At 54.1% G+C, this 27,775-nt stretch overlaps 10 protein-coding genes across 10 annotated transcripts; 4 read left to right on the forward strand and 6 right to left on the reverse strand.

Moving 5' to 3' along the window:
- Window positions 1-280: 280 nt before the first annotated feature.
- Window positions 281-2,430, reverse strand: ATEG_09263 (uncharacterized protein; the record flags this gene model as incomplete). Its single annotated transcript, XM_001217884.1, has 2 exons — window positions 281-2,203; window positions 2,404-2,430. 2 exons carry the CDS (start codon window positions 2,428-2,430, stop codon window positions 281-283), a joined length of 1,950 nt encoding a protein of 649 aa, XP_001217885.1.
- A 405-nt stretch (window positions 2,431-2,835) lies between these two features.
- Window positions 2,836-4,302, forward strand: ATEG_09264 (uncharacterized protein; the record flags this gene model as incomplete). Its single annotated transcript, XM_001217885.1, has 2 exons — window positions 2,836-2,908; window positions 3,158-4,302. The coding sequence occupies 2 exons, from the start codon at window positions 2,836-2,838 to the stop codon at window positions 4,300-4,302; spliced, it is 1,218 nt and encodes a 405-aa protein (XP_001217886.1).
- A 967-nt stretch (window positions 4,303-5,269) lies between these two features.
- Window positions 5,270-6,075, forward strand: ATEG_09265 (uncharacterized protein; the record flags this gene model as incomplete). The annotated part of the gene is made up of 4 exons (XM_001217886.1): window positions 5,270-5,402; window positions 5,453-5,559; window positions 5,622-5,902; window positions 5,952-6,075. The coding sequence occupies 4 exons, from the start codon at window positions 5,270-5,272 to the stop codon at window positions 6,073-6,075; spliced, it is 645 nt and encodes a 214-aa protein (XP_001217887.1).
- Window positions 6,076-6,739: 664 nt separating this feature from the next.
- On the reverse strand, window positions 6,740-8,697 carry ATEG_09266 (histone chaperone napB; the record flags this gene model as incomplete). The annotated part of the gene is made up of 4 exons (XM_001217887.1): window positions 6,740-7,273; window positions 7,523-7,641; window positions 7,691-8,524; window positions 8,577-8,697. 4 exons carry the CDS (start codon window positions 8,695-8,697, stop codon window positions 6,740-6,742), a joined length of 1,608 nt encoding a protein of 535 aa, XP_001217888.1.
- Window positions 8,698-9,771: 1,074 nt separating this feature from the next.
- Window positions 9,772-10,891, reverse strand: ATEG_09267 (NmrA family NAD(P)-binding protein; the record flags this gene model as incomplete). The annotated part of the gene is made up of 2 exons (XM_001217888.1): window positions 9,772-10,186; window positions 10,248-10,891. 2 exons carry the CDS (start codon window positions 10,889-10,891, stop codon window positions 9,772-9,774), a joined length of 1,059 nt encoding a protein of 352 aa, XP_001217889.1.
- Window positions 10,892-11,842: 951 nt separating this feature from the next.
- ATEG_09268 (uncharacterized protein) lies at window positions 11,843-12,184 on the forward strand (the record flags this gene model as incomplete). The annotated part of the gene is made up of 1 exon (XM_001217889.1): window positions 11,843-12,184. The coding sequence occupies one exon, from the start codon at window positions 11,843-11,845 to the stop codon at window positions 12,182-12,184; it is 342 nt and encodes a 113-aa protein (XP_001217890.1).
- Window positions 12,185-12,792: 608 nt separating this feature from the next.
- Window positions 12,793-14,588, reverse strand: ATEG_09269 (putative lysophospholipase; the record flags this gene model as incomplete). The annotated part of the gene is made up of 3 exons (XM_001217890.1): window positions 12,793-13,107; window positions 13,173-13,540; window positions 13,595-14,588. 3 exons carry the CDS (start codon window positions 14,586-14,588, stop codon window positions 12,793-12,795), a joined length of 1,677 nt encoding a protein of 558 aa, XP_001217891.1.
- A 567-nt stretch (window positions 14,589-15,155) lies between these two features.
- On the reverse strand, window positions 15,156-16,675 carry ATEG_09270 (putative choline transport protein Ctr; the record flags this gene model as incomplete). Its single annotated transcript, XM_001217891.1, has 2 exons — window positions 15,156-16,101; window positions 16,182-16,675. 2 exons carry the CDS (start codon window positions 16,673-16,675, stop codon window positions 15,156-15,158), a joined length of 1,440 nt encoding a protein of 479 aa, XP_001217892.1.
- A 2,254-nt stretch (window positions 16,676-18,929) lies between these two features.
- Window positions 18,930-19,889, reverse strand: ATEG_09271 (lipocalin-like domain-containing protein; the record flags this gene model as incomplete). The annotated part of the gene is made up of 3 exons (XM_001217892.1): window positions 18,930-18,992; window positions 19,041-19,499; window positions 19,734-19,889. The coding sequence occupies 3 exons, from the start codon at window positions 19,887-19,889 to the stop codon at window positions 18,930-18,932; spliced, it is 678 nt and encodes a 225-aa protein (XP_001217893.1).
- A 4,927-nt stretch (window positions 19,890-24,816) lies between these two features.
- ATEG_09272 (DUF1996 domain-containing protein) lies at window positions 24,817-26,399 on the forward strand (the record flags this gene model as incomplete). Its single annotated transcript, XM_001217893.1, has 3 exons — window positions 24,817-24,991; window positions 25,050-25,206; window positions 25,262-26,399. 3 exons carry the CDS (start codon window positions 24,817-24,819, stop codon window positions 26,397-26,399), a joined length of 1,470 nt encoding a protein of 489 aa, XP_001217894.1.
- Between the last annotated feature and the right edge of the window lie 1,376 nt (window positions 26,400-27,775).

Here is a 27,775-nt window from a genome sequence, read left to right on the forward strand (position 1 = left end):
TCTACCCAGAAGCATACGTTGACTCTATGCAGACATGTCAACGGTGTCGTCTATCATCGCTTGTCGTTCCAATTCAATACGTGACGTCATGGCTGTTCTGCGTAAATCGTTCTTTGTGTAGTTCGCGGCGTGGAGGCCGTCACATGCCGCCTGGCGGTCATCGTATGCGACCGTGACGAATGGCGCCGATGGTATAAGTATGCTCGGCTACCACACGAGCGCAAGGCAGGCTTTGAATGAGTGTTGCTAGATCGTATGTGTACCATGTCCCTAGCAGTAATCACTTCTTGATGCCAATGACAGCCAGGTTCCGCGGGCTTTCCGAGTAGTCAAACACCGGCTCAACCCAGCAGTCTTTGATATCGTCATGCTCCCGGAGGAACTGCCACCGATCCACGACGATAATGGCCTCGATGATAGAAGCGCTGAAGGACATCAAGCTCCACAGGACGCTGAGGTGTTTCTTCCGGTGCCAGTACTTGGCTACATAGCGATCCAATTCTTCGTCGTCGACGTCCGCCATCTTGGCCTTGACGGTTTCACCAAATACTGGATCACGGCCTAACTTCACCACAGCGGCGCGAGCGTACGCAGGGAAGGAAACGAAGGCGGTTTTTCGGAGCGATCCAACAACCAGCGCATTTTCCGCCCTGTGGGACGTGGTTGAATCGGCGGAGTATAGATCCGTCGGGATGGAGGGCTTCTGGATGACGCCACGATCCATCAACATGCGCTGCAGAAGCGTGCGGTAGAAGTGACGGGTGAAGAAGTTTTCGCTGCTCTCGCGGTCCCAGTTGTACGGCGCCTGGAGAGACATCGATCGCGCGGTGATGTTGATTCTCACCCCCTTTCCGCTGTCGTGCTCAAAATCTTCCATGCGCTTCGACATTGGGAATCCATGTGGGTCGTACGCAACGGCGTCTCTGATTAGGCGCGGGTGTGAGGTGCGCATAATGGGGAGCTTCCACGTCGCAGGGCCCAGTCTTTCCGTGACGAGGTTGTAGCAGCAGCCGATCATGGCGATGGCCTTGACGGATGGGTTGAGCGTTAATGATCGGACACCGTGGTGGAGGAGATTGCCGCAGGAATGCAGTGACACAACCATGACCCTTGCGTCCTCGTGTTTCTTTGCAGGACTATCCTGTTCGGATCCGGCAGGGGGGCTTTCGATCACATCTTTGATGATCGGCTCTAGATATCCGTCCTTGATCTCATGTTCGATGTATTCCATGGCACCTCTAGGCTTGTTCGCATCGTCTTCCTCGGCGGGCTTTACTTTCTTGGTATTATAATGGCGGGCTTCGCCAATCTCCCCGGGCATGAGACTGATATCGCGGAACACGTTGATCATCGTGAGATCTTCGCCATCTTCCTGTCCCTCCGGCGGCTGGTTGTTTTGTGGTTCTTCTGCAGACTCTTGGGGAGTCTCTGTCTCCGCAGGGGCATTTGGGAGATTCTTCGGTCTTATCCTCCCTGTCAGCGCTCGCTTGTTGTACATATTGACGACCTTCTTCTCAGTCAACTTGGCCGAGATATCCATTCCTTTTGCGCCATTGATAAACTGATGAGTCCGTTCAATGGCGACAATATGTCTGTTGTAGGGAGGACTCGCAAGAGTGCGGCCCAGGTAGCTCTGTCCGGAGCCGAAATCCACCACATGCGTGATCGCTTCGCCGCGTTGTTCGTCCACGGTCTTACACAGCTCGTCGACGTATCGGGAAAAATGCGCAACCTCATGGTACTTTTTGACATTCATCCCGGTAGCGATATGCCGGGGTATCGTCGGGGTCTTCTGCCCCGGCGGGTGAAAGTCTCTCTTCAAGCTGAAACGCCGGATCTGCTGGATGTACTCGAGGAGGCTGGTTGGTGCGTCTGGCCACGTCGCTCCCTCATTTTGTCCAGCTTCTCCCGCGCCTTGCTTTTGTTGTAGTAGAGGCGCGATGTCTTCCCTCAGGAGCAGATCAAGGATATCCTGGACATCGTGTTTGTCGAAGAAGGCCCGCCATTCAGCCGGCAACAGCGAGTCGTAGAGGTCAGGCTCGCGGGTCAGGAAATCGAGTATATGCACGCCGCCGCAAAGGTGCCTGAACAGGTCGGAGGAGGTCGCAAAGGACAACAGGGCGTCGACGTAGACGTCCGGGTCCGTCCACTCGTCGGCGAGTGGCAGGGTCTGTGGCCGGGGCATGCGTTCGGGGGGAGCGATCTGCGCTGCGAAGGCACAAACAAGGACGCTCAAATGGAAAGATAACTTGTGACCGACGTGGGGTGGTGATCGATTCTCCAGAAATTTTTTGGAGTTGGCGTTTGCCCTCCCCGATTGGGTTTAGCCGGAGGGCTCCACTGCGGAGGGAAAACAAGCGGAAAGTCTGGACGTCGTTACAAGTTGTCCAAGAACTGTTCTACCTCAACACTCTCCACGGGTTCCGCCATGATGGATTCATGCAGCTTCTCTATCCATCAGGTGAACAGGTGACTAGTTGTCCAGATGTTGGCCCTCCGGTGTGTCGACACGTTTCGCATCAGGCCCAAAACTGAGTCTGCGCCCAAATCCTCCGGAAGTCGGCGACGGATCGCACTATTGAACCCTGCGAAGGGATAGTTTCTCGAACCAACGGGAATTCTTCCATGGTGGCGCTGGACATCACGCTCGATGGGCGACATGATCAGCCACAAGACAATTGATCTCCCAACCGCTTTGCTGCCTTCAAAGGGACTCGTGCACTCATTCCCGTATAGGCGGGTCGCAGCGGTGCCGTCAGACTGCAGATGAAAGAAAGTCTCGTGTCAAACGTACTCAGTGTACCCTCTAAAAAGGGGGTCTACCGCGTTCTTTATATGCTTTCGCCCAAGGACTGTTCAGATGGCAATGGTGGTTCTCCTTCCGGCCTGCATGCTGCGTCCAGTGAGGGTGCGGAGATAATCCTCCATCAACGCGTCACACCGTCTCCATGTAGCAGCAAAATATATATACTGCGCATTTCCCTTACAGCAAATGAAATTACCCCGTCCGGGCGGTTATAAACAAGCGACACCGCGACTTTGGACCGTCGCCACGGCCAGATTACTCCGGAGCCTATTGGTTTTAACTAGACGGGTAAGGACGTCTCTCATCTCTGGATAGCTTGCTCCCTCACATACCCGTCACTAATACCTGTAGCCCCACAGATGTTAAGGCCGTCATCAATCCGGGCGAAGCCGTTCGGGCTAGTCGCCGATGTGCTCTTCCAGATCATCACACACGGCGATCTGACTGTAATCCTGAGCCTGTGTCTAGTAAACCGAGCCACCTATGAAACCATCAAGATGCTTGAACCGCATATCTGCGGCTGGTTCATGCGACTCCAGGGGACCGGCGGCGCATTCGACCCTGTCCTGACCATGGATCCGTGGACCGGAGAACAGGCCGGGATGACGATCCACCGTCTGCTGCGATACTCCGAACGTGAGCACATCGCGCGACGGCTCGCACGGCACATCGTACCCACCGTCTGGGGCGCATTCACACCCGATCAGAGCTCCGAGATGGATTTCACCGCAGAGCTGCGGCTCGCCCACCGTCTGGAACGGGGGCTGTATGTGCTCTTCCACATGTCGGACATATCGCGCGAGATCGAGAACAACCCAGAACAGAGCAGACGGCCGTCGACGCCGGTCCTGGCGGAGCGATTATTCGTCCTCACGCAGATGATGGACGAATACCATGACCAGCAACAGACGAGGTCGTTCCAGGAGCACGCCAGCCACGTCTACGCCGTGATCCGATGGGGGTACAAGGAAGCTGACATTGGTCGACGGCGGCTCGAGTTCCGCAGCCACCTTGACGAGCAGACCCAGATCGACCTGCACGCGACGCTGCGCATGTTGCGCGAGCTGACCGAGCGCATGCTCCTCCAGCACGGCCCGAAGGACTGGCACCGCGACGCGAAGAACGAGTACAGCATCATCTCCTGGTTCCTGCTGCGGCAGTCGCCGCGGTCCCTTGCGAAGCTGTTCCTCAGTCCACAGGACCAATGCTGCGGCATCGACGAGAAGATCGCCAACTGCGGCGCGCGCGACTGTCGCTTCGCAGACCCGCTAGACCAGTACTGGAGGGCGTGGAGCAAGTCGTCAGAGCTGGGATGCCAGGGGTGCAATTGTAAACGACGAGTGCGCAGTTGGAGCGTGAAGCCCACGCTGATAGACGCCCGCGGACGCGAGTTCAATCGTGCTGCTGAACGGTACCTGAAAGACATGTGGAGTCAACGACATGTCGGATTGCATCGCACTTTTACGCTCGGATACTTTAATACCCTGTTGTTTTAGCCAACGAAAGAATAGACTTAGACAATTATCAACATGATTATGACAAGTCCAACAGCCATCTCAATGACGCTATGGGTCTGGTGAATGACTAGAAAATTGGAGTCCAGGGCACACCAGAAACGGCTCGAATGAGGATTGGTAATCAAAGAGTGTTGACAATTTCTTCCTTCTTCTACTGTTGCGAGTCCAAAGTTGAAAATTATATCCACCCGGCAGTGGGAGCTTAATAATACGGCGACATTTGGTCGGAGACGTCACCATCGGGGGAATTAGTAAAGAATATACGGAGACATTTGATACCACCCATAACACCTTAAATTCCCTCTTCCTCCGATTAATTCTGTTTTGTCAGTCACCTCGTCACGTAATTCGACACCATGGCTGGTGAAACAACCAAAGTCCTCATCGTCGGCGCAACTGGGTATATGTGCGTTGTTGTCCCCAATCACAGCCTCTATCGTGAACTGGGAGTGCATAGCGGCTAACTTAAGTGCTTAGTGGCGGTTCAATTCTGGCGGAGATATTGCATACTCCAGACCTCGCCAATCTATCTGTGTCGGCCTTGATTCGACGACCAGAACAAGCTGCAGCCCTCGAGAATCTGGGAGTGAAACCGATCCAGTTCAAGGGTTTGGATGACTTGGACGCTTGCAGAGATGCTGCCTCTCATCATGATGGTATAGACATACACTGCTCAAATACCCACTGAGCAAGTGCTAACGCTCCTCATGTAGTGGTGATCAATGCAGCATCCGCATCTCACGACAGCTCCGCTAAAGCACTCATTGAAGGCTTGAGCTTAAGAAAACAAGCAACTGGAAAAGAGACCTTCATGATCCATGTGAGAGCATTCTCGGCTGTCTTTGATCAACATCCCTCTAAACATTCGATATAGACTTCTGGAACCTCTATCCTTGGCGATCACCCCTACACGGGCACGCCACAGGCAGACAAGATCTGGTCTGACATGACGGATGAAGTGTTTCAAATGGAAAAAGCTCATCCTGAACGGTACGGACAGCGCGTTACTGACGTGACAGTCGTCGAGACGGGTCAGAAGTTGGACGTCAAAACGTACATTGTTGTGCCGCCAACCATCTGTAAGACTCTTTGCCTGCTGGTGAAATACCAGGCAACTAACACGCAACAGACGGAAAAGGCTCTGGCCCATTTGCAACCCTGAGTCAACAAGTTCCGAATCTTGCACGATTCGCCCGGAAGCTAGGTTCAGCGGCTGTGGTTGAGAGTGGGCAAGGCGTAAGTCCGCTACCTCCACTATGATACTACTTACAACCTGCCGCTAACATCTCCACGATCAGATCTGGAACCATGTCCATATCTCCGACCTGTCTCGTTTCTACGCTTTGCTCTTGCATGCAGTCCTAGAACAGCCCGCTTGGCTCCCACACGGTCCGAGGGCCATCTTTTTCGTCGAGAGTGGCGAACATACGTGGCTCCAAGTCAGCCAAGGCATTGCACGCGCTATGCACAAGCAGAATCTGTTAGCGACGACGGAAGTGAAGTCCGTCAGTCTCCACGAAGCAGCGGCGCATATTACTGGGGGAAATGAGAACTTGCTGGAGATAACCCTTGCTTCCAAGTACGCCGCCCTTACCCTTGAGTTGTTTGGACTGACTAACCCATGGCAGTTCACGGGCTCGAGCAGACTTCGCCCGCTCGCGGCTTGGTTGGTCCACGAGTCGCGGCGACGAGGATTTCTTGAATCATTTCGAGGCCGAGATAGCAAGCATGGAGGAAGAGTGGAAGCGGTGAAGTTGCGTCAATGCCTTGATGAGTTGCTTCGACCGTGTATGTCGCTAGTGATATCCTACGGTACTGCAATACCAGCAATTTAGAAACCGCAGCGGCACTTTTCACAATAAGGGAAATACTCGCAATGTATCTTGTGTGTCCAGGTATCTTATGTCCTCTGCTGAGTCTCGCGCGGCCAAGACAGTTCTACCTACTGTTGTAAACGAACGTGTGACATGAGCAATCCCATCAGCAAGTCAGAGAGGATAGTCATCTGTATGGAGGACATTACATTAGCTTATCTATACAACCAGAAAAAGTAGCTAGGAAGACTGAGGAATCAACAGTCGGCTGCAACTCAAGAACCCGGGGCAGTCCCTGGATAGTACTAAGAACAGCCTCACCGCTCCCCCCACCGCCTCACCCCGTATCTCCTCCAACAAAGACACCTCCCCATCCATAGTTGGAGTATCATCCTATCAACCTATCTATTACAGCCTACAAACCCATCTTACGACATCTCCCATTCATATCCCTCATCATGGACCCCTCCGACCCCTTCCTCCAAGTCCAAGCGTAAGCCACCCCCCAACAACCATCAACACCCATCACCGGCACTCACTAACCGTTCCTCAGCGAGGTCCTCTCGACCCTCCAAACCACGCGCCCCCTCTTCTCCTCCTACCTACGCATCCGCTCGCTCGCCAAAACCCCCGACAACCCGGAACTGCAGCAGTCGCGCTCGGAGCTCGAGTCGACGCTCACCGACCTCAGCGCAGACCTCGACGACCTCGTGCAGAGCGTGCGCGCCATCGAACAAGACCCTTACCGCTACGGCCTGGAGCTGCAGGAGGTGCAGCGGCGGCGCAAGCTGGTCGACGATGTCGGCGGCGAGATCGAGGACATGCGGCAGGAGCTGCAGAAGGCCGTGACGGCGGCGGACGCCGCGGGCGGGCTGCCCAACCCGGCGGAGTTTGATAACGTCGGGACGGCGGCGGCGGCGGGGCGCGACGGCGACGGCGAGGACGAGGATTACTATGCGTCGATGGAGCAGCAGCGGCAGGTGGAGTTGATGCACGAGCAGGACGAGCAGCTGGACGGGGTGTTCCGCACGGTGGGCACGCTGCGGCAGCAGGCGAATGACATGGGGCGCGAGCTGGAGGAGCAGGCGGTCATGATTGGGGAGGTGGATACGTTGGCGGAGCGGGTTGGGGGGAAGCTGCAGAGTGGGCTGGGGAAGATTAAGTATATTGTGCGGAAGAATGAGGGTAAGTTATTGGTCTGTGCTATATATGGGAGTAAAAGCTAACGGTCTAGATACGTGGTCGTCGTTTTGCATCGCGGCGCTCATTTTCATTCTGGTATTACTATTAATTCTGGTCATTGCGTTGTGAAGACCCGATCATGCATACAATAATGACACCGCGTTCTTTTGGACATGTCAGCGACCCTCGGCGTGACTTCAGACACGCGCCTTCTTGCGGGGCCGGTCGTTGCCGCCCTCCTCTTCATCGTCCTCCTCGTCCTCCTCGATATCGAATTCGACGTCGCTGTCGTCGAAGCCGAGCGGCTCCTCGAAGCTTTGGGCTGCGGTTGTTAGTGCTACGATCAAAAATGAGCCGGGAAGGGTGCTTACTATAGAGCTTGAGGGCGTTGGGCCAGATATCCTCGGCAAAGATCTGGGCGACCTCCTCGCCGTCCTGGAAGACTTCGACATCGTCGAGGTCATCGACTTCGTCGTCGTCATCGTCCTCGTCATCATCATCCTCATCATCGACGTCCTCCCCATTGGCCATCTTCTGGAACCGCTCCTCGTCCGCCTTGACAGCGGCAGCCGACTGCTCGGCCGTGACGTCGAGCCCGCGGAACGCAAAGAAGGCAAAGAAGGAGACGCCGGCCGGGCTGAGAGCCGACAGATCCTGCGCCTCGTCCTCGTCGATGTCGAGGTCCGCAGCCTCGGCCTGGCTGGCGAGGAGCTCGCCAAGCTTCTTGTACTGGGGCAGGTCGGTGCGCTTCTTATCCTTGTTGGCCAGCTCGGCCTTGTACAGCTCGTTGGCGGCGGCGATCAGGCCGCGCGAGGGGTCGCGGTTCTCCTTCCAGTCGAAATCCAGGGGCTCGGACGCGTAGCCCTCGACAAACCGCGTCTTGCCCTTGGCGGTGGTGATCTGCTTCTTGCGCCAGTAGAACGGCTTGGTGACCTGCGTGTTGGAGAAGTACGGGTTGGGCGCGAAGTCGAGGACCAGCTTGAAGTTGCGCGGGTCGCCCTCGCCCTGGTCGTTGACATCGAAGAAGTCCAGGCTGACGTTGGTCGTGTACGAGAGCATGTCGGCGTCGACGGCCGTGACGTATTCCTCCAACCGGCGGCTGGTCTGCATGACGCGCGACCAGAAGTCCTTCTGCAGCTCGGAGTCGCGGACGAGCGCGTGGAGCTCGTCGGTCAGGGGGCGCAGGGTGAGGATCTGGCGGGCCTCTGGATTGTGTTAGCGGCTGCGTGGGAGAAAGAAGATAATAGCGCGACTCACGGATGCGAAGCGAGGCCTCGTGGAATTTGTGGTCGAGCACATTGACCTTGCGGACGGTCGCCTTGGAGACCTCGACCTCGGGTTTCTCGACGCGCTCCTCGAGCGGCTGGTTTGCGGACATTGTGGGCTAGGAGGGGGTAGAGTCCGGGGGTATTGACGGAGTAAGTAGAAATAGGGGGAATAAATAGATAGGGTATGGATGGATGAGTGAATAAGAGAAGAAGGATGGACGGAAAATTCGAGGCGACGGCGAGTCGAAAAGTTTGCGACAATCGCAATTACTGCGATGCCCGTTGAGGACTCGGCGGGCGCCGCTTTTACGGGGACGGCGGCAGCCAATCAGGGGGTGGTGATGTCACTGGAATTTTCATAATTGGCCTGTAATTATACGGAGTGAGCATCTAGTATATTGATGTACAGAGTAGATAGTTTGTCATTATGATTATAGAGAATAGATAGATGTATCTGATTCTAGGTGACGGCGTATCACAGAGTAAGGTAGTGGTGTAGCGACAATGCAGCTATTAGAAGAAGACTAGACCGGCCTAACGATCGGAAACAAGCCGAATATTGCTTTTTCTGATGATTGACATCTGACATACAGATCTACTCTGACGATTCGGCGTACTAAGTTTATTTCGACACGACGGGATATATACTGTACCAGTCCGATTTCATCTATGACATCGACCGAATCAAATCAACAGCCGCCGGTGCATGACACCCGAGGGGAATAGATAGTAAACAGAGAATCAAAAATCGAATCCAAACAAACAAGAGAACTTTTGTGGCGAAGCCACCATGCTGCAGTGCTATTCGTGACGGCGTCTCATGTCAATCCGGATGACTCCATCCAGGACCGACCCCAACAAACAACCATTAACTTTTTCAGGCCATGCCATTTTCTTTTTCTCCCATTAACGTGTTACCCCGACGGTAAGGTAGACCAAAAACAGACCCGGGCCGGTTCGCCGTATATGCAATGAAACGGAGCGACAAGATAAGAAGCGCGAAGAGAAGAGAAGGGAAGAGCAAAACGGTAGGGGAAATCAAGGGGAATCGTAAGCCCGCACGGATCCTGCCAGGATCATGCAACCATATCGAGCCAATCATGGCCGCGCATCAAACAAAGAACAAACGAAAAGCGCAGAACAGAAAGAAAGGGGGCAACGGAAAGACGGAACCTGGCCGCAAGTCACAGCATCCAGTCCAGCCCGTTGGCCTCCTCCTCGACGGGAAACACCTCGCGCGCGTACTCTTCCATGTCGCGCCAGCCCTGCCACAGCTGGCGCGCCTCGTCGGTCACGCGGAGCGAGATAACGCCGCCGGGCCCCTGCATCATGCCGGCGCCGGCGCCCTTGCCATTGGCGGGGCCCAGGCCCTTGGGCGAGCCGGCGGCGGGGCGGGAGAACTCGGGTTGCGGGAAGTAGGGCGCGTTGCAGCGGCCAAAGACCTCCTCGATGGCCTCGAGCTGCTCGCGGTAGCCCGGGGGGATACTGACTTTGATCTCGACGCGGGGCACGTGCACGTAGTTGCAAGGGCGACCGAGGGCGCGCGAGAAGGCCGCGCAGACCTGGTTGGGGGAGAGGGTCTCAAAGGTCAATGCGATTCTAATTGTCCGTCAGTTTCTTGTATCGGGGAATCCAGATTGGGGGGAGGGAAAGTGACTACCTATGACCGTTCCATCGCTTGGGCCCGTCCTTGAAGATCTGCAGCAGGGCGGGCCCGACATCATGCTCGGCGTCGAGCCAGGGCAGCGGGGTGTCCGGGTCGAAGGGGGCGTGCCATTCGAAGGAGCCGTCGGGCATGAGTTCCATCTGGAAGAGCGGGTAGGGCAGGCTGGTGAAGTTGTTGTTGTAGATGCCGGTGTAGACAAAGGTGGCGGGGAGGCCGAGCTGGCGGATGTAGTTTTCGACGGTGAACTTGGGGGCCCACAGGGGCACGGGCGGCCAGGGCCCGTGGACGGAGTGGTCGGGCATGCTGCTGTAGATGTAGTGTTGGATGGAGCCGGCGCGCTTGGCGGCGTCGGCGAGGGCGCGGCCGATGGCGACCTCATCGCCGGCCTGGGAGGTGGTGTTGATGAAGGCGAGATTGGCGCCGTCGAAGAGGGTGTCCATGAGCTCGGTGTTGTTGAGGAGGGGGCCCTGGAAGAGGGTGACATTGGGAAGGCTTTCGAGCTCCTGTGCGATGATGCCTTTGAGGGAATGAACCTGCGCGCGCACACTGTGTCCGACGGCGGACGCGACGCGAATGAGGGAGGCGGCCTGGCGACCGGTCGCGTTGACGACGGCGATGGTCTTTTTGGGTTGTGTCATGCTGTAGTGGTATACGGAGGGGTAGAGGGGGAGGACGAAGGAGAGAGACGGAGACGAAAGAGGTGACTAGTGGAGGTCGTGCGGGATGCGGGGTATAAGGAGTAGACGGTCAAGCCTTGCAGGAGTCGGAGAGGCCGTAGTAGTCCGGAGGAGACGAGGGTACTCTGTACTCGGACTCTGGATGGCGAGTGGTAGGCAGACTAGGTGGGATGCATCCGTCGCGGGGATATCAGTCGGAGGGGATCAATCCCGATAAGATGGAGGAGGAGGAGTCAGTCGGAGGCGGGAGTGGAATTGCGCAAGGATGGTGCAAAGGAGGACAAAGAATGGTGCAAGAGGGAGAAGAGAGGAAGCAGAAAAGAGAAGAAGTGGAAGAAGAAGAAGAAGACTGGATGGAGTATAAAGAAGGGATGCTCGCAAGGTGTATCTGGATATTATTTATTAATCGTTGGTTGGATTTATTTGATTTGATTTTATTTTCCTCTGTAATAATATTTTATTCGGGTCGGCAGAAATTTCGTAATTGAGGGAATTTTGAATTTTCTACAACGTGGATCGGGTTGTTGGGTCGTTCCAGAAGAGAAGAGCATCAGAAGAGAAGAATGGAATAATAGAATGAAATAGAATAGGATAATTATAGTCGAAAAAAGAATAGAATACATGAATAGAACAAATAATAGAATACAATTGAATTCTGCTGGAATGAATGTAGAAGAGTTAGCAGAGACTATACCTAGTACCTAGATATACTCCCCTCTGTACAAGACCACATCATGACTCCATGACCACCACAGATACAGATACATACCCAGTAACTCCCAGTTACTTGTACACAGTCCCCCGGCTGATGAGGATCGTCTGGGGGTTCACCATCCATTCCTACATACTCCTAATAATCCAAGGCTCCGATTTGGCTTCCGAGCGGTTCTCATCGAGTAATAAGAATCCGTCATGGATTCACCTCACCTGACCGTGGATATTTTCACCCTCATCAACGAACTAGTCTCCTCTGCTCCTAGGCAAGGTAACCTCTTCGTCCTGAGCAGTGGACTCTCCTACACTACACGACTAATCCTCATGATGCAATCCTCGGTCTCGACCCTGATCATCCGGTCGACTCCCTCCACCCCGACCATACAGCCCTTTTCTTTACGTAAATTCGGACGCACGAGAGCGGACGGCGGATGCGGTGGATTCTTCGCTGGCGGAGATCAGTTCGCCAGATGCTTGACACGACATATCGGGGGGTTAGGCTCGAATTCACGAATCTTCTCTCGGGTCAGGAACTGGTGAGAACCCTGCTGTCTTGTCTGTCGGGAGAAGATTCCTCGAAGGGACTTAGTCCACTAGAAGGTTCGTTCTAAAGTAGACATGAGGTACCCCTGTGGCGTAGCACAGAAGTACTCCGTACTCTGTACTGTACTCAGTAGTACCTTACTAGTAGGAGGAGGACTGGTATATGCGGTGATCTCGGCCATTCATGCTGGCACGCCCCTCCAGCTTTCTCCATTCTTTCTCCATTCTGTCCACTTTTCATTCTCGTCCTCCATCTGATCCATCTGATCCCTCTCTTGCACCCGCGGCACACGGCACCCTCCGAAGCCTATTCTCGACGCCGCTGATAAGCGTCCGACAATACTATGTATAAGAATTAGAAGAATACATATACTTACAGTCTAGTAAGATACTCTGACTTCGATGGTAATCCTTGGCGGGGTCCCCGGCTCCCCAGACGTGGCGGTTATCGCTGCGATTGCGGAGCCATGCATCTCCGCGGAGTCTGTATCTATCTATCTATCTACCCAGTCTGTACTCCGTGGCTATGTACTTCACTGGTAGACATACTCTATTTTATCCATGTATTCTATTCTATCGATCCCTCTATATTCACTCCGGTAAGTCTACGGCGCTGACCCGGCCATCCCCCGCATCTCCTCCATCCCTTCTCGCTCCATCTCCTCCATCATCTCGCGCGGCCCAACCCCCGCCAACCCCCAAACCCCGGGTCGCCGACGCGCCAACAGCTTTGCGGCCGCCCACTCCTCCGAATGCAAATGCGCACCTGACTTGCGCAGCAGCACCACATGCTCCGCCAGCCCGGCATTGGCCGCCAGGAACAGCGGCGTGCGGCCCTGTCGGTTGCGCAAGTGCACCGACCCGCCTTGCGACAGGAGGAAATGGAGAATCGCCACGGAGGGGGAAGTGGCGGCCAGATGCTACCCCAATTAGCATGTATCACTTATGAGACATTAACAACGGAGGTAGAGGGAGGAAGACGTACGATAGGCGTGTTCCCCGAATAATCCGCATCGTTCAGCAGCCAGTCATGGTCCAGTTTCAGAATATCCTGCACCCGCTCCAGGTCCCCCTGCGCTATCGCATACCCCAGCAGCGTCAGCGCCTGCAACCGTTCCGGCAGCGCGTGGCTCTCCGGGTGCTGGAAGACCGGCGTCGAAGTCTCGGTCAGCTCGCCGCGCAGCGACACCGACATCTGTCGCGCGACCTTTTCCGGTGTCGCGTCCGGCAGCGCCAGGAGGTATGCCAGCTTCGTGAGCGCGGCTTCGGTCGTCAGGTCAAGCCCTGCGACCACCCCGGCTTTGGAAAGACTCATTCCCGTCGCGTAGACGGGGCTTACGCTGCCAGTGAGGCCTGTCATACATTAGCCACGTCTATAACATGATCAAGTATTCTGGAGGTGCCTACATTGAGTCACATTGACAATGACGATCCCCCGCTGGATCGCATCCGCCAGCACCTTGGTCATGGCATTATCCTTGCCATGCGGCGCATTCCCCGCGCCAAACGTCTCGAGCACCAGCCCGCGCAGCCCATCCAGCCGCAGCACGGCATCCACCATCTCAGGCTGAATCCCCGGGAAAATGCGCAGACAGGCGACATGCGAGGTGTCGAGGTTCGTCTGGATGCGAAAGTGCTCGATGAGCCGCGGGCGGTGCACGAGATGCCAATTCACCACAGTCCGCATGGACGTGGTGACAGCCAGCGGCGGACAGTTGGGCGAGTCGAAGGCGGCAAAATCGCTGGCGGCGACCTTGCTGGCGCGGTTCCCGCGGAACAGCTTGTTATTGAAATACAGACACACCTCGGGGATCATAAAGTGGCCAGCGACGACGAGCGAGCCGAGCAGGTTGTCCGTGGCGTCGTTCTGCAGCTCGAGCATGGGCGCCTGCGACCCAGTCAGCACCACGGACTTGCCCAGGTTCTGCAGCATGAAGCTCAGCGCCGAGCCCGTGTAGGCCAGGCTGTCGGTGCCGTGCAGCACGACGAACGCGTCGAAGCGCGTGTAGTTGCGCTCGATGGTGCGCGCGATCTCCGCCCAGCCCTTTGCGTCGATCGAGCTGCTGTCGAGGAGCTCGGCGAACTCGAAGACCGTGTAGCGCACGCGCCGGCCGTACGCGGTGGGCGGGGTGCGCAGGCTGGCGTGCGCCTGCACCGCGCCCGTCTCGTCGACCACCACGTCCATGCTGGTGGCCGCCGAGCCGTCGTTGAAGGTTGGGACTCGCGCGAGACACTGTTCCTGGAAGCCGCGGGCCGGGACGAAGCCGGACGGCGACGGGCGCATGCAAATGGTGCCGCCGGTCATGATGATGAGCACGCGCGACTCGGGGAGGGTGTCGGGCGATTCCATGGCGTGTTGCGCTTCTCCCAGCTCTGGGATCGCGGGGTTGAGGGCGGTCATTGTGTCTGGTGCTCACTCGTGTAGCGGGTCGCGGGGTCGTAGAGATGCATGCGCTGAATAAGCATTCGCTGTCGTTTCTATCGTAAGTCGTCAGTCGTCAGTCTGTCATGTAAAGCAGTCAGTCAGTATTAGCATTACTATTATTATTATGGAAGTGGGAGGGTTGAGGGAAGAAGCGTGCTATTACGTACAGTGCGAGATTTTTTCGGGATTGTTGGAGTTGCTGGCGGAGAAGGTCCCGCAACTTTAACATTTCTCTCCACCAGGCCCAGCGGACCAGTTGGAGAGTTGGAGTAATAGTAGAGATCAGTATAGCACAGTTATGCAGGTAGTGGACATTGTGCTCTATCAGGAGATTATAGTCATTCATTCATTCATAGGGTATCTATGTACAACTGATATACTTCAGCTACTCCCCTCCACACAACTCTCGCTCCCCCGGTACGACCGCCGTCCGCGAGCAAACCAGTCGCACAGGATAATAAACACCACCACCCCATACACCGCAGAAACGTAGTTCATATCTAGAACAGTCAGCAAGCCCCTAAATCAATTAGGTAACAGACGCTACTTACTCCCTGTCGTCACCGGCATCGTGGCCGGAAACGAATACATCACCAGGCAAAACACCGTCCAGGCCAGCGTGACGATATTAGCAAACGCACCCCATTTACCCAACCAGAACGGCCCATGGGGAATATTGTTCCTCCCGCGGATCCACAGACAGATCACCGGAATGGAGTACGAGATGTACAGCAGGGTAATACACGCCGTCACCATGCTGTTGAACGCCGTCGACGACCCGAGATACAGCAACCCCAACAGCCCAACGATAAACGAGCTCACGCTGTGCGCCACGAGCGGCACATCCAGCGTCGGATCAACCTTGGCCAGCCACTGATGCCCCGGCACGCCGCGGTCGCGCGCGAATGCCCAGCACAGCCGCGACTGCCACGTGTGGCAGGCAATCATGCACCCCATGCCCGTCACCAGCAGCAGCGTCTCCAGCACGATCGCGCCCGGCACGTTGTCGAGCGCCTGGTAGTAGAGCTCGAGGATGGGCACGCCGGTGGCCGTGTTCAGCAGCTTGTCGATGTCCTGCAGGCTGAAGAACATCGACACGCAGTAGGTCCACGCGGTGACGGCGCCGATGGCGACGGTGGCCATGATGGCGATGGGGATGTTGCGCTCGGGCTGGGGCACCTCCTCGGCGAGATGCGTCGCCGAGTCGAGGCAGGCGAAGATCCAATTCGGGTTGATCAGCCCCACGATGAAGGCCATGCCGTCAGATTTCCACCCGGTCGAGTTGACAAAGTGGCCGAAGACGTAGGCGCCGCTGGCGTGCGTCTTGGCGCACGCAGGCACCGTCACCAAGATCACCAAGAACGACAGCAGCGAGATGTACAGCGTCGCCTTGGCCACCGCCGGCAGCGTCTTGCCCCAGCAGTTGAACAGGTAGCAGAAGAAGTTGATGACCTGGTACGCGACGACCGTGTGCCACGGCTTCGGGACACTGCAGATGGTAGTTAGCAAGCACTCCATATAATACTTCGACGAATTATGCCTCAGGGGGATAGAGCGGCCACGGCATACAATTCAGGATGGCCCAGCTGCCACATGCCGACGCCCGCGGAGCCGAGACTGAGCACCACGCTGGCGCAGGCGAAGATGGCCCCCGCGTAACCGAACCAGCCGGTCAGGTACGAGGCAAAGCGCGACCACTTGCGCGGGGCGAGCTGGTCGGCCCAGAAATACTGGCCGCCGGCGTTGGGCATGGCGCTGGCCAGCTCGGACAGCGACGAGCCCACGCACGTCGAAATGAAGGTAATCCAGAGCAGGCCGTACACGATCAGCACCGTGCCGCCGGAGCTGATTCCCGTGATGAGCGAGGCGGAGATGCCGAACCAGGAGTTCGACATGCAAAAGGCAATGCCAATCAGGGACAGCACGCTGAAGTTACGTTGCAGGTCCTGCGTGTAGCCCATCTCGGCCAATCTGATAGCGTCAGCATCATCCCCGCCGGACGCCTTCTCCGTCGAAGACGCCGGTCTCACACTGGGCGTTTTTTCTAGATCGTGGTCGCTCATGGTGTCAATCGAGATATGGTGCACGGGCTGCGTCCTATAATATCGCGTGGGTCCTAGATCGTAAGGTAGTCCGGTAACCTGTCGCTTGGGGCTACTGGCTTGATAGTCGCGCTGGTCGGTGCGGTTCGGTTGCTGCTGTTGGACTCGTTGGCTGCTTGGCTATGTGTTTCGTTCGAAGTCGCAATGGTGCTAATGTGCCTTTTCGAGGTCGCAATGGCGTTGGGCGTCCGGATGGTGGTCCTGCGGTTGTCGCGATGGATGAACTGAAGATGGCCGATACGTCGATACAATGGTACTGGACGACAAAGCAATCACTCCTACAGAACCTAATCTGCGTTGTTGCTTGTTCTGAGGCTATTGACAGATGGAGATGGTAACAAGGATGGCTCAGGAAGGCCGAAAGTCACCATGGAAGCGAGACCACCGCAAGTATGCAGATGGACAGGTAAAGAGAGGATAGGGAGAAGGAGGGGAGAGTGAGAATGAGAGGCAAGTATGAACAACCTCAGAGGAAAAAACAGCAATCTTATATCTGTCTGCTCCGTCTATCCGACTATCTTTGCCGCTACATCATTTCCAAACCGGATGTCTGTCTCCACAGGAAAGATCCATTCGCCTGCTGTAGTCGGATCCTTCTATCGCGCATTTAAGAGTACTCTGTACTATACTGTCATTTCAAGTCGCTGCACAAGCCTCCATCGAATAGACAGCCCATCAACCTGCCATACCGATTCGTCTTCTCTCTTCCGTCTTCCGAAGAAAATCATATCTGAGGGGCATGGCAACTCCGTATACTCCGGTACTTCCGCCCACGAGTTCTGCTCCAGCGTTGGATACATTGGGAGCGTTGTCCGATATTGTTGGTTGATCCCTACTCTGGCGGTGGTGCGCCTCCACTTGCCATCCGTGGATGCGGTTCCGCCGAAAATTCTTAACTCCCTCCGACACAATCATATCGCCCTTTTTTTTTTTTTTTTTTTTTGCCCTCTTCTCTCTTCTCGGGATTCAGTACTGTACGTCATAGCTATCCACTACGAGACCTGCTCGGAAACCGGTGCGCTAGCTGCGGTGAACTTCGGCCCGGTACCTGGCGGCTCCATCAATGAGATGGGATGTCCGGAGAAACTTCGCCCAATTGTGATTATCTCTTGCCACTGATCCAGAGCATGGGACTTCTGTCGGTGCAGTTATCAATTCCGAATGTCATTAATGGCACTTAGATTCAGTATGAACATTCCTGGAATAAGTCCACGGACAGAGATGTCTACGAGACTGCTGCCTGCTCAAAGCGCGGCTTAGTGCATCAATTCGGTTGAGTAATAAGTTCCACGGCGGAGACCAGTGGATCGCTATTCAATGCGATTATCTGATTCGCAAGGACCGACCAAGAGCCTTTCACCGGCGTACTTGGATGTGAAACTCGAGGCATTTTCTTCTCGGTCGAAGACGGAGGTATTGAATCAATGCCTGATGGTTCTACCCAATCCTCGATAGATGCGCTATGTTCTCTCTGAACACGCGAAGAAGTGAAACTCACGGTGTGCTCAAGACCAGCGATAGCCTGCTGTTGTACAGAGCATGCGATAACACGTTCGATCTCCTTAATTCCTCCTACGGAGCCCTCCCGCGCCGCAGAGCTTGGCTGATCGGTGTCGAGTTAGCCTAGGGCAGCCCAGCAATCATTGCCCCATCGAGAAACTCAACCCAGTCCGCCCAGCGCCGCTACCGGCGATCCTAACTGCGCTTCCTCTGTCTTCTGCAACAGTAACTCCGGACGCTTCATTGGTCTTCGCGCTGATGCTGCAGATGTGTAGGTACGGAGTAGATTGTTAGCTGAAACGTCTGATACAGGTTTCGGGAACAGTACGAGTGCGGCTGTGGCGTTGGCGAAGATGCAGATACAAGCCTCACGGTTGGAGTCCTTTTCCTGTTCGGGCATAGTACTCGCGATGGTGAACGCTAACTCCACTGCACATTTATGCCGAATCTGGAAATTCTGTTTGGACGCGGGAGGCATGTCGAAGTGTCGAATCTCTGGGTAACGTTGCTGATTTAGGAATCTTATCGATAGTTCATGATCTGCTCTCTAGTCTCTATCACGAAGAAGATCTACTTCCGAGAATTGACAGTCTTGCACGAAGCAGCCAGCACCTCTGAGTGCTCTCACCGAATCACGCATATCATTCCATGAATAAGATAGAAATGTACCAAAGAAAATAGCGATGATTTTATCCATATCCATGTCTGACAGTTGTTACATCAAGTCATCAAGGCCATCCGTCTTTTTCCAAGTCAAAACCCAACGCTGCTGAAAACCCTAGACACCATGTAAGCGATATAGCGATGATCGGCTGTCAAAGCTTACCTCCTTTTCCAGGATATTAACAGTTTCTAACCTCAGTACATCCCCCTCAAGCAAGGCTCTTCGCTCCTGAACGGTCCCAAGCCAGTCAGGATACGACGAAACCAGTATGTGATGTCTGAGGAGCGCGCCTCCGTCTGTTTCCCTAACATCAAATCGTCCGGCGTATGCGAGATAGTGCTTCATTGAAAGGGCCAGTTTGTCTTTCGACCCTTCAAGAAATCCAGCAGAGGTACAACGTGGTGCCCCGGGCCGCATGAGATGCACGGGCATATGTCCGTCGCTGGTGTAGATGATGAATCCCTGGGCTCCTCTGGCAAAGGGGAAATAATTGCATGGTTCCGTCCCGTTTACCGGCTCGGAGACAAACTTCACCAGTTTCCAGGAGCCGATGAGTTGTTCGCGGAGATGGGAGAGGTCTGACATTTTGCAGTAGCGATTGAGAGGGAATACGGTGTAGAGCTTTGAGGCATCAGAGCAACGATGCTCTTCGAGAGCTATGTGCGAAGTTAGTAGATAAATACTTCAGTCTCTCAATATTGAATGTAGCCGATCAGATAGCCTCGCTTCTATCTAGCTTGCTCCAGCAATTGAAGGAAGACTGTCCAAGTTATTTGAATTGACCAGTCGGACAGCCCGAAGCAAGCCATCATGAAGAATTCTAGAGATGCTTAACCTAATGTAGCCAGAACATACGACAACCGAGATTCGCTGGAGGTTTACTCCAGACAAGCTGTGGCTGAATACGGCTGAGCGGAACGCCGCGTTCTGAACATTCTTAACTCTAGCTTTCGAAGAAGATAACGTTAACGCCACAGCCTCTGGCCGTATGAGACTGGCCGTGTGAGACATATTAAAACTTATCTAGTGGTCGGACGACTTGTGTAGCTCTGCGTTCAGCGAGATCAATGAAGACGGTGCGTGCTTTTTAGGTTTCTGGTTCATGTTAACCTTCTGTTCTGCAAGGTCAGTGTCAATATAAGAGCCAGTATACCAATCTTAAAATCCAATGTTGGATGGCTGGTACATATTACTCCGGAGTACGCCTTTTATATGGCGACACTGCCACGTAGTCCGATATCCCCGCGCAAGATTTGAATGTTTTCGACCATGGCATTACCATAAGCGAGCGTCGGAGAACAACATACCATTCGGAAACTTGAAGCAGACCATCGAACCCATCCTAAGAAGTGGATGATACAGCTTCTATTACAATCCGCGTTGTAGAAGTCAGACCTCGCGACGGCTTGCAACACATCCGGGGGCGCATCCCTACGACAGCCAAACTGGAGCTCCTGTCCGATAATTGAGGATAGCTAAGTTGTTCGCAGGCAATAACATGCAACGGCAAGGCAGACAACATTTGCGGCGTGGACATTAAGCCCCAACTATGGAAAATTCTATTCCGAACACTTGTCTTTCTAAAGCTTCTTACTGGGCTTTTTGATTTGACTTCTCATAGATGAGCACTTTGCAGGGTTGGGTTAAAAAGATGAAGATAGTTCTCCCGCCCTATATTCAAGTGCAGTTCTCATAGCTGGATCTGACAACCTTATCAAATGCGATCGGATACGAGACCTTGGATAGGCACTTCATCTGATTGACAGGACTCCCATTTAGATTCTCGCTGGCTCGAGTCCGTGGCTGTCAATGTTTGGGATTTAACAAATGATTCATGGTTGCGTCAAGTTTCTGGATATGCTTAGACGTTCTACCTGATCTCACTTCTTTCATCTTCATTATACACCTACCGATAACTCAAGAGCACCAAAACTTGAAACACAACACAATATGACCCTTAATCAACCACATAACGGGTCTGTCATGAGGTCTTCCCGGTTCCTGAAGCTTGCGGTTACTGTAAACACCACGCTCAATAAAATCCACTGCTACATCATCACGGAGAGAGGCCTCCCGTATCCATCATTCAAACCGGATGCGCCTGAATCTCTGCCAGAAGAGCTAGGCGTGACCTCTATCGGCTTCCCAATAAGATGAAAAGTTGACTGAAGACGGGCCCCAGAGGCCTTCCAGAAACGGCCGGGCTCAGAAGAGCCCAATCACACTCTAGGTTGAGCACGCGGGTGCGAGGTTCTTGGTAGATCTGACTAGGGCCTTTCGCTTAGCCATAACACAGATCTTCCGATCTATCATGTTCTGACGCAGACCCTGATCTTGCATCCCGGTTTGCCAATACCATGTCAGTCTTGAGCAGCGAGAAGAGTTTCGACGCCTCACATGTAGCCAGTGGACACGATTGGGGTGTTTGGGCGAAGCCACCGTAGTGGATGCTGTCGGTTATCGTGGACATAAATCGCAAGCCCTGGCCTCCAATTTTCCGTCGATAAAGATAATCGTGCAGGACCTCATTGGCACCGTTGAAGATGCTGAAGAAGAGCTCCCACAACATCTGTAGGGCGCGTGAAGTATATGGCTCATGACCTTCTCAGTCCGCAGCCCGTCGTGACAATTGTCTACTTCCTCTGATGGGTGCTGCACAACTGGTCAGACAAATACTGCATCCAGATCTTGCGGGCTTTAGTCCCAGCCTTGCGGCCCGGGGCTCGAGTCGTCGTTAATGAGGTATGCCTGCCCAGACGGAGGCCAGTTACGCCAGCCTGAAGGTTCTCGTCTGGCGTGATTGAGGCCGAATGGCAGTGATGTACATGCTACTCCAAGAGCTAGGGTCCCTTACATACTCTCAAAGTGTCGTTGTAACCTACTGTGTCTCAGCTCTGGATAAGCTCGTGGGATGACGAAGAGCAGAGCGCTGAATGGCTGTCAAGATGTCTAAACGAAACACTCTGTTGCAACAAGATGCGTCAAACGCAAAAACCGTGTTATATTTTTAGTTCTCATGACTTAGGCATACGTTATCTGAATACTACGATGAACAAGTATGCTGGAGATATATCTCCGAACGAAGTGCTAAATATATCCCAATGCACCAGCTGCCGAGAGATATTGCAACTTGAACACCATCCCAACGGCCAGTTATGAAACAAGTGATCTGGAGAAACATATCCAATTTATGTAAAACAACCCGGATCGAATGATGTCAGTCGATATACATCTGTATCCACCAAACCAAAGTGGAATCGGTGGACCTGTACGGAGTACGATTCCGCAAGGACCGAAACCTCGAAATCCTCGCAAGACGATGAAACCAGATCTGTCCCGCCTATGGATTCGATTGTCAAGGTTAGCTGCTCGAAACGACAATATCTCGTCTCCGATAGAGTTGTCGCACGGTTGTATGTCTTGAGATCCCGCTGAAACATCCGAGAAGATCATATCAGGTCAAAGGAACCGGAGAACGTCCCAAAGCGCCTGGAAGACGGAATGCATCGCACAGTTTATTGTACTGAATCTTGTCGAGATAAATTGGATGGAGTGCCTGGCAGCCCCAGGTCCCCATATCATGTGCTCCGACCCCGCCTTAATTTCTCTTTTCGACTTGCACTCACACTTCGTCGTCCATCTCCAGGCAAAGTACAATCAGTACCTGCGTCTACGACTACTCCTATGCCGAGAGAATTTGTCTGCTCTGCCTTGTCTCGCAGTGGTTTTATCCTCGAGTTCTCTTGGCGAGAGATGTGGCAGTTCTGCGTCCAAGATTGGTCCACAGTTCGCCCGACAATTCTGAAACGCCCGACTCCGGTCATCAATTAGTTCATCCAGTTGGAAACGATGGCGCCAAATATCTCAACGGTGGCTGGTCCCGATGACTGAGTTTTCAAGCAGGGATTCAGGGATTCCGCGCGATATGATCGTACGTTAGCTTGATTAGCCAGTGCAGGTCCCTGTCGACTATCATCTATCGCATTGATGTCACCGCCAGATTGCCCTCGCATTCTCATTTCACGACCAGCGACCGGCTCCCATACGCTAACCCTTAGTGGCAACTAGTCAGGAACGACAGCCGAGGGCTTGGTCCCTTTTCCCCTTTTCTTCCCGCCCATTCGCTGATCTTGAACTCTGTTCTCCTGAGTCAGGAAGAGGCCGAACGTTGATTCGAGCCGGCGTCGTTTCATGCCTTCGCACCATCGCGCGAAACTTCGATTCGCTTGCTTCCATAGGACGAGCCGTTGTGACATGAGGGACCCCAGGGTTTGTCCTGACCACTCCTGACGAACTGCCGTCGCTCCCCCTGGAGATCAGTAATGTGATGAATGGGTCAAGTGGGGGACCCCTATAGGAACCGTCGGGCACTGCCTCGCTTGGCTTGTTTTTGGGCCTGCCCCGGGAAATGAGCTCTTGTCAACAACATCCCTAGGACCTTGCAGAGAAGCGCACGAGTGATGATTCCGAAAGAGCGGTCGGCCGTCCTTAATTACCCATGGTGTGGGAATGGGCGTGATTCGGGAGTTGCGATAGGAAGAAAAAACGCGACGCTAAAGTGTAGCCTCCGCGCGTAGGCGAAGTGGCTCCCAACACCGCCAGCCCCATCTGCAACATGATATGGAGGGGCGCCCAGTGCGGCTATTATGAGCTGATCATACGGAGACCTACGGTACTTCTCGATGAATCAGAGAGGACCCCTATTGCACTGGACGCAAAGTCCAATAGTGAGCGGATTAGGTTCTTAGCACCCAGCAGCCAAGCTCTTGTGCTCTGGAGATTTGCTGGGTCAGACCGACCAGAGTTCATTAGGAGAGAGAAAATCCAAGAGGAGAAACAGAAGAAAGGGGCAAAGCGGAAAGAAACTGGCCCATTATTGTCCAGCACAAAGTCATTGGTGATTGGATCTTTTTGATAGCGACGGAGGACACCCGTTCGTGGTGGACAAACCACGGACGTCCCTAACAGGCAAATGAGTGCTCCTCTGCCAAACGTATCGCTCGTTTAAAACCAACGTCCCCTTCCCCTTCTCTCCCTTCCCCCACGTTATTAGACGTAGTGGACGTCTTTTTCGCTCCTTTCCTGCTGGGATTGCATCCTTCTTCCTGCCCTTCGTTCTTTCGGCCGTGATACCGTCCAGTCTCTCGTTTACTCTTTTATTCTGTTGGCTTTGTCGTCGTTGTTGACGCCCAGTTTCCCCTCGTTACAGTCCGAGGAAAGAAGAGTCCGTCTCAGCAACCGCCGGCGATATACCCCCCTGCATTCCTGAACGGATTCCTGAAGACCTCAACTCCGTTGGCCTTCATTCTGAAGCAATTCAAGGCATTGATCGACAACCCTTGACCGCAAGAAGGGTATGTCCGCATCCTCTTTCTTTCTTTCTCAGATGCAGAATACATTGCGATCGTTTGTTTCGTAGATTTCAGTCCCCAAGCACTGTCCTTACACCCTCCTGTGAATGTGGTGGCAAAGTAATGGGATGAGATGGGCGAGTGAAGAGCATGCAAGGGAGACCATCTCCTTGCTAGCCACCAGCCACTTTTTCGAGCATTTTTGTGAACAGCATTGTTTTCCGCCGAATTTCTGGAACCCTGGCTCTGCAGGGCCGTGGGGATAATTTCAGGCAGGACCTTGTGTCCTGGATTCTTATGTCATTGTTTCAAGCGTGGTGTTTGTTGATGTTATGCTCCCCCATATACTATCCCCCAATGTCCGCTATCCACCTGGATGACCTGCTACTATGCCCCTCTACGACGGCCCTTCCCATCCTATCGTTGCTGCTCTTTTCTTGCCGGCTGTCGCTCTTTGGTTATGCGTGATATACTGACTTCTCGCTCCTGGTGACGTAGAAACTTGGTCTTGACGACTGAAAGCCAGTTCACTCCTTTTGCAACCCACTCTAGTCATTCATTATCGATTATTACCTGCCGCGATCATTATGCCTACCATGCGACCAGCCACGGCGCTGGTGATGGGCCTCGCTGCCTTCTCCGGCATGGCGGACGCTTTCTGGCGTCTTCCTTGCCGTGGACGCAGCGGACTTGCTCGTGTTGATCCTTTGATGGACCCCGGCAAGCCCTCGTACCACGTTCACGCCGTTCACGGATCTAGCGGTGAGATCCCAATTGACGAAGATTCATAGTCTGGAACTGCGGACTGATCTCGATACAGCATTCGGTATGACTGCCGACACCGAAACCCTTAGAGCCGGTCAGTGTACTTCTTGCGGTGTGAAGCAAGATAAATCCGCGTACTGGGCTCCTGCTCTGTACTTCATGCACGAGAATGGCGAAGCCGAGATCGTTGAGGAAGTGGGAGGCATGCTTGCGTAAGGATCTCGGCCCTGGCGCCACCGAATACATCGCTAATGTCGCAACTCGCAGTTACTATCTTCTGTACGGCGACAATGTGGAGGCCTTCCCTGATGGGTTCCGCATGATTGCCGGTGACCCGTTCTTGCGCGACTTCCCCTGGCCCGTTCCCGATCCCCCCAAGTCCGAGTGGAGTGGTGAACAAGCCTCCCAGAAAGCGCTTGCGCAGAAGGCTATCGGATTCAACTGCCTGAACTACGCTAAGACCCCGGAACCGTCTCTTGGCCGCCATTTCCTCCCCAACAAGACGTATCTCGACGAGCATTGCACCGACGGCGTCCGCTTCGAGCTCATGTTCCCCTCCTGCTGGAACGGCAAGGATGTCGACACCGAGGATCACAAGTCGCATGTTCGCTACCCCTCTCTGGTGATGGACGGAACCTGCCCCGAGGGCTTTGAGCATCGCATTGTCTCGCTGTTCTTCGAGACTATCTGGGACACCTATGCATTCAAGGATAAGGAAGGCTACTTCGTTCTCTCCCAGGGTGATCCCACCGGATACGGTTATCATGGTGACTTCATGCACGGTTGGGAGCCCGGTGTCCTCGAGCAGGCCGTCGAGCAGTGCACCAACCCCTCCGGTGAGGTTTCGGACTGCCCCATCTTCGAGCTCCAAAGCGAGGCTGAGCAGCTCCTGTGCAAATTTGACGTGCCGGAGATCCTGAAGAGTGAAGAAGTGGAGAAGTGCACTGGTATCCCCAACGGCCTCTCGATCGAATGGGGCCCTAACTACGCATACCCCATTTCCTACACTACTACCGCCGCCGCCCCCTCGCCCACCACCAGCAAGGATTCTGGTTTCTCGCTCGACCTGGGAGGAATCCTCGACGGCCTGCATATCAACAAGGCCAGCTCGACCACGACCACGTCTTCGAGCTCGACTTCCACCTGGACCCCTACCCCCACCACCTCATATGTCCAGGGAGCTGTGACGCAGGCGGTTGTCTACGTGGAGCGGGAGGTGGTCGTGCTGGTTGATGGACAGGGCAAGGTCCTCGGCACCCAGACCGGTGACTTGGAGACTGTTTCGACCTCCTACTCTACCACCACCGAAGTCGTGTCGACCATTGTGTCTACCCCTACCGACCCCCCTGCCAAGCGCCACCACGCCCACAAGCGTCACGGCCACGGCCACGCCCATGCGCACTAAACCTCTTCCTACCCTTGGAAATGCGGTCCAATTGACGAGTGATGGAGAAATGTGTTATGACTTAGAGCGCGCAACTCCGGACGCTATATCATAGCCTTTTCTTGACCATTCGGGATTTGGCCCTGCATAATCGCCTCTCACCCAGTTAGGCTTCTCGAGCTCGCCCCGAGCTCTCTATTCTTGGATCCAAGTATCGATTTACGGTCCAAGGATCTCTTTCTATACTTTTCTATCTTCCTCTTCTACCAACTGTCAATGTCTTCCCATTTTCATTTGGATGTACATGTTACTCTTATCTGCTTCGTGTCCCTGTGGGAAAAGGTGAAGCGTAAGGCATCGTCTTGTTCTTCTCTTGATGAGAGCCGGGATGGGTCCTGTTAGATAGTCAATGAATGCCGCTGGAGAAATCCGGTTCGGTCATGCTCTCGTTGATCCAACGCAATTTTTGTTTTCAGTCGTGGTTTATCGGATGTAACGTTTGGATACCTCATAAGCAATGGATTGATGAATTATTTCACCATGATGGTGTAACCTGCCACTTTATCCCCACTTAACAGCGAGTAACTACTTCGGATGTAAGATGGGCGGTCGCCAAAGTCTCAACTGAGCACCTCTCGGGCATCATTTATTGTTCATGTCAGCCATTTCTTTCGTGGGAGTGGCCCAGCTCTTCTTCACTTGCGCTGACTTCATGACTGCTCACACCCGATGAGAGCCCATTCGAGATTGATGACATGCTCCAGACAGGCAGTAGTGACCATGAAAATACCCGATTTTCAGTCAATAGAGATATAGAATGGACGAGAGAGATTGGCAATGCTCTTCAGGTAACAGCTCAGTGGGAAGGAGCTGCCTGCTGTGATCAGCTGGAGAGGAAAATGGGAATTCACTCTGCAACCTCCTGTGGTCCAGGCGTGGGAAGCTGGAGCACTGAAGCATGGTGAATGGAGCCACTATTGTTAAGGAGCCGTTGGATACTGGTGATGTCCAGTCTCATGGCGATGCAATTCACTCTTTGAAGCTTCTCAGTCCTGTGATTCTGTCCATTTCGTTGCAACAGATTCGGAGGGAGCACAGGATACCCAGGTAGTATAGTCTGCTTCGGTCTTCACTATCAGATATTGAATGTCTTAGATATAGGTCTTATAAGATCCTATGCCATCACCCTCGTTAACATTGATGAGACCAGACGGTGTGTGAATTGAACGAAAGTGCCCTTTACCCAGCTGTTCACTGCCGGGCGGGTATAACGATTTCAGCCAACTCTCACCTCACTTCCTCCTCCCTCTTTCTTCTTTCTCCCTCCCACTTCTCCTACTCATCCGCTCCCTAATCTTCCTCACAACCCTCGGTCCCAATCGTCTCCGTTTTCGCCG

Source organism: Aspergillus terreus, genomic scaffold, assembly GCF_000149615.1.
Source record: "Aspergillus terreus NIH2624 scaffold_14 genomic scaffold, whole genome shotgun sequence".
Lineage (NCBI taxonomy): Eukaryota > Fungi > Ascomycota > Eurotiomycetes > Eurotiales > Aspergillaceae > Aspergillus > Aspergillus terreus.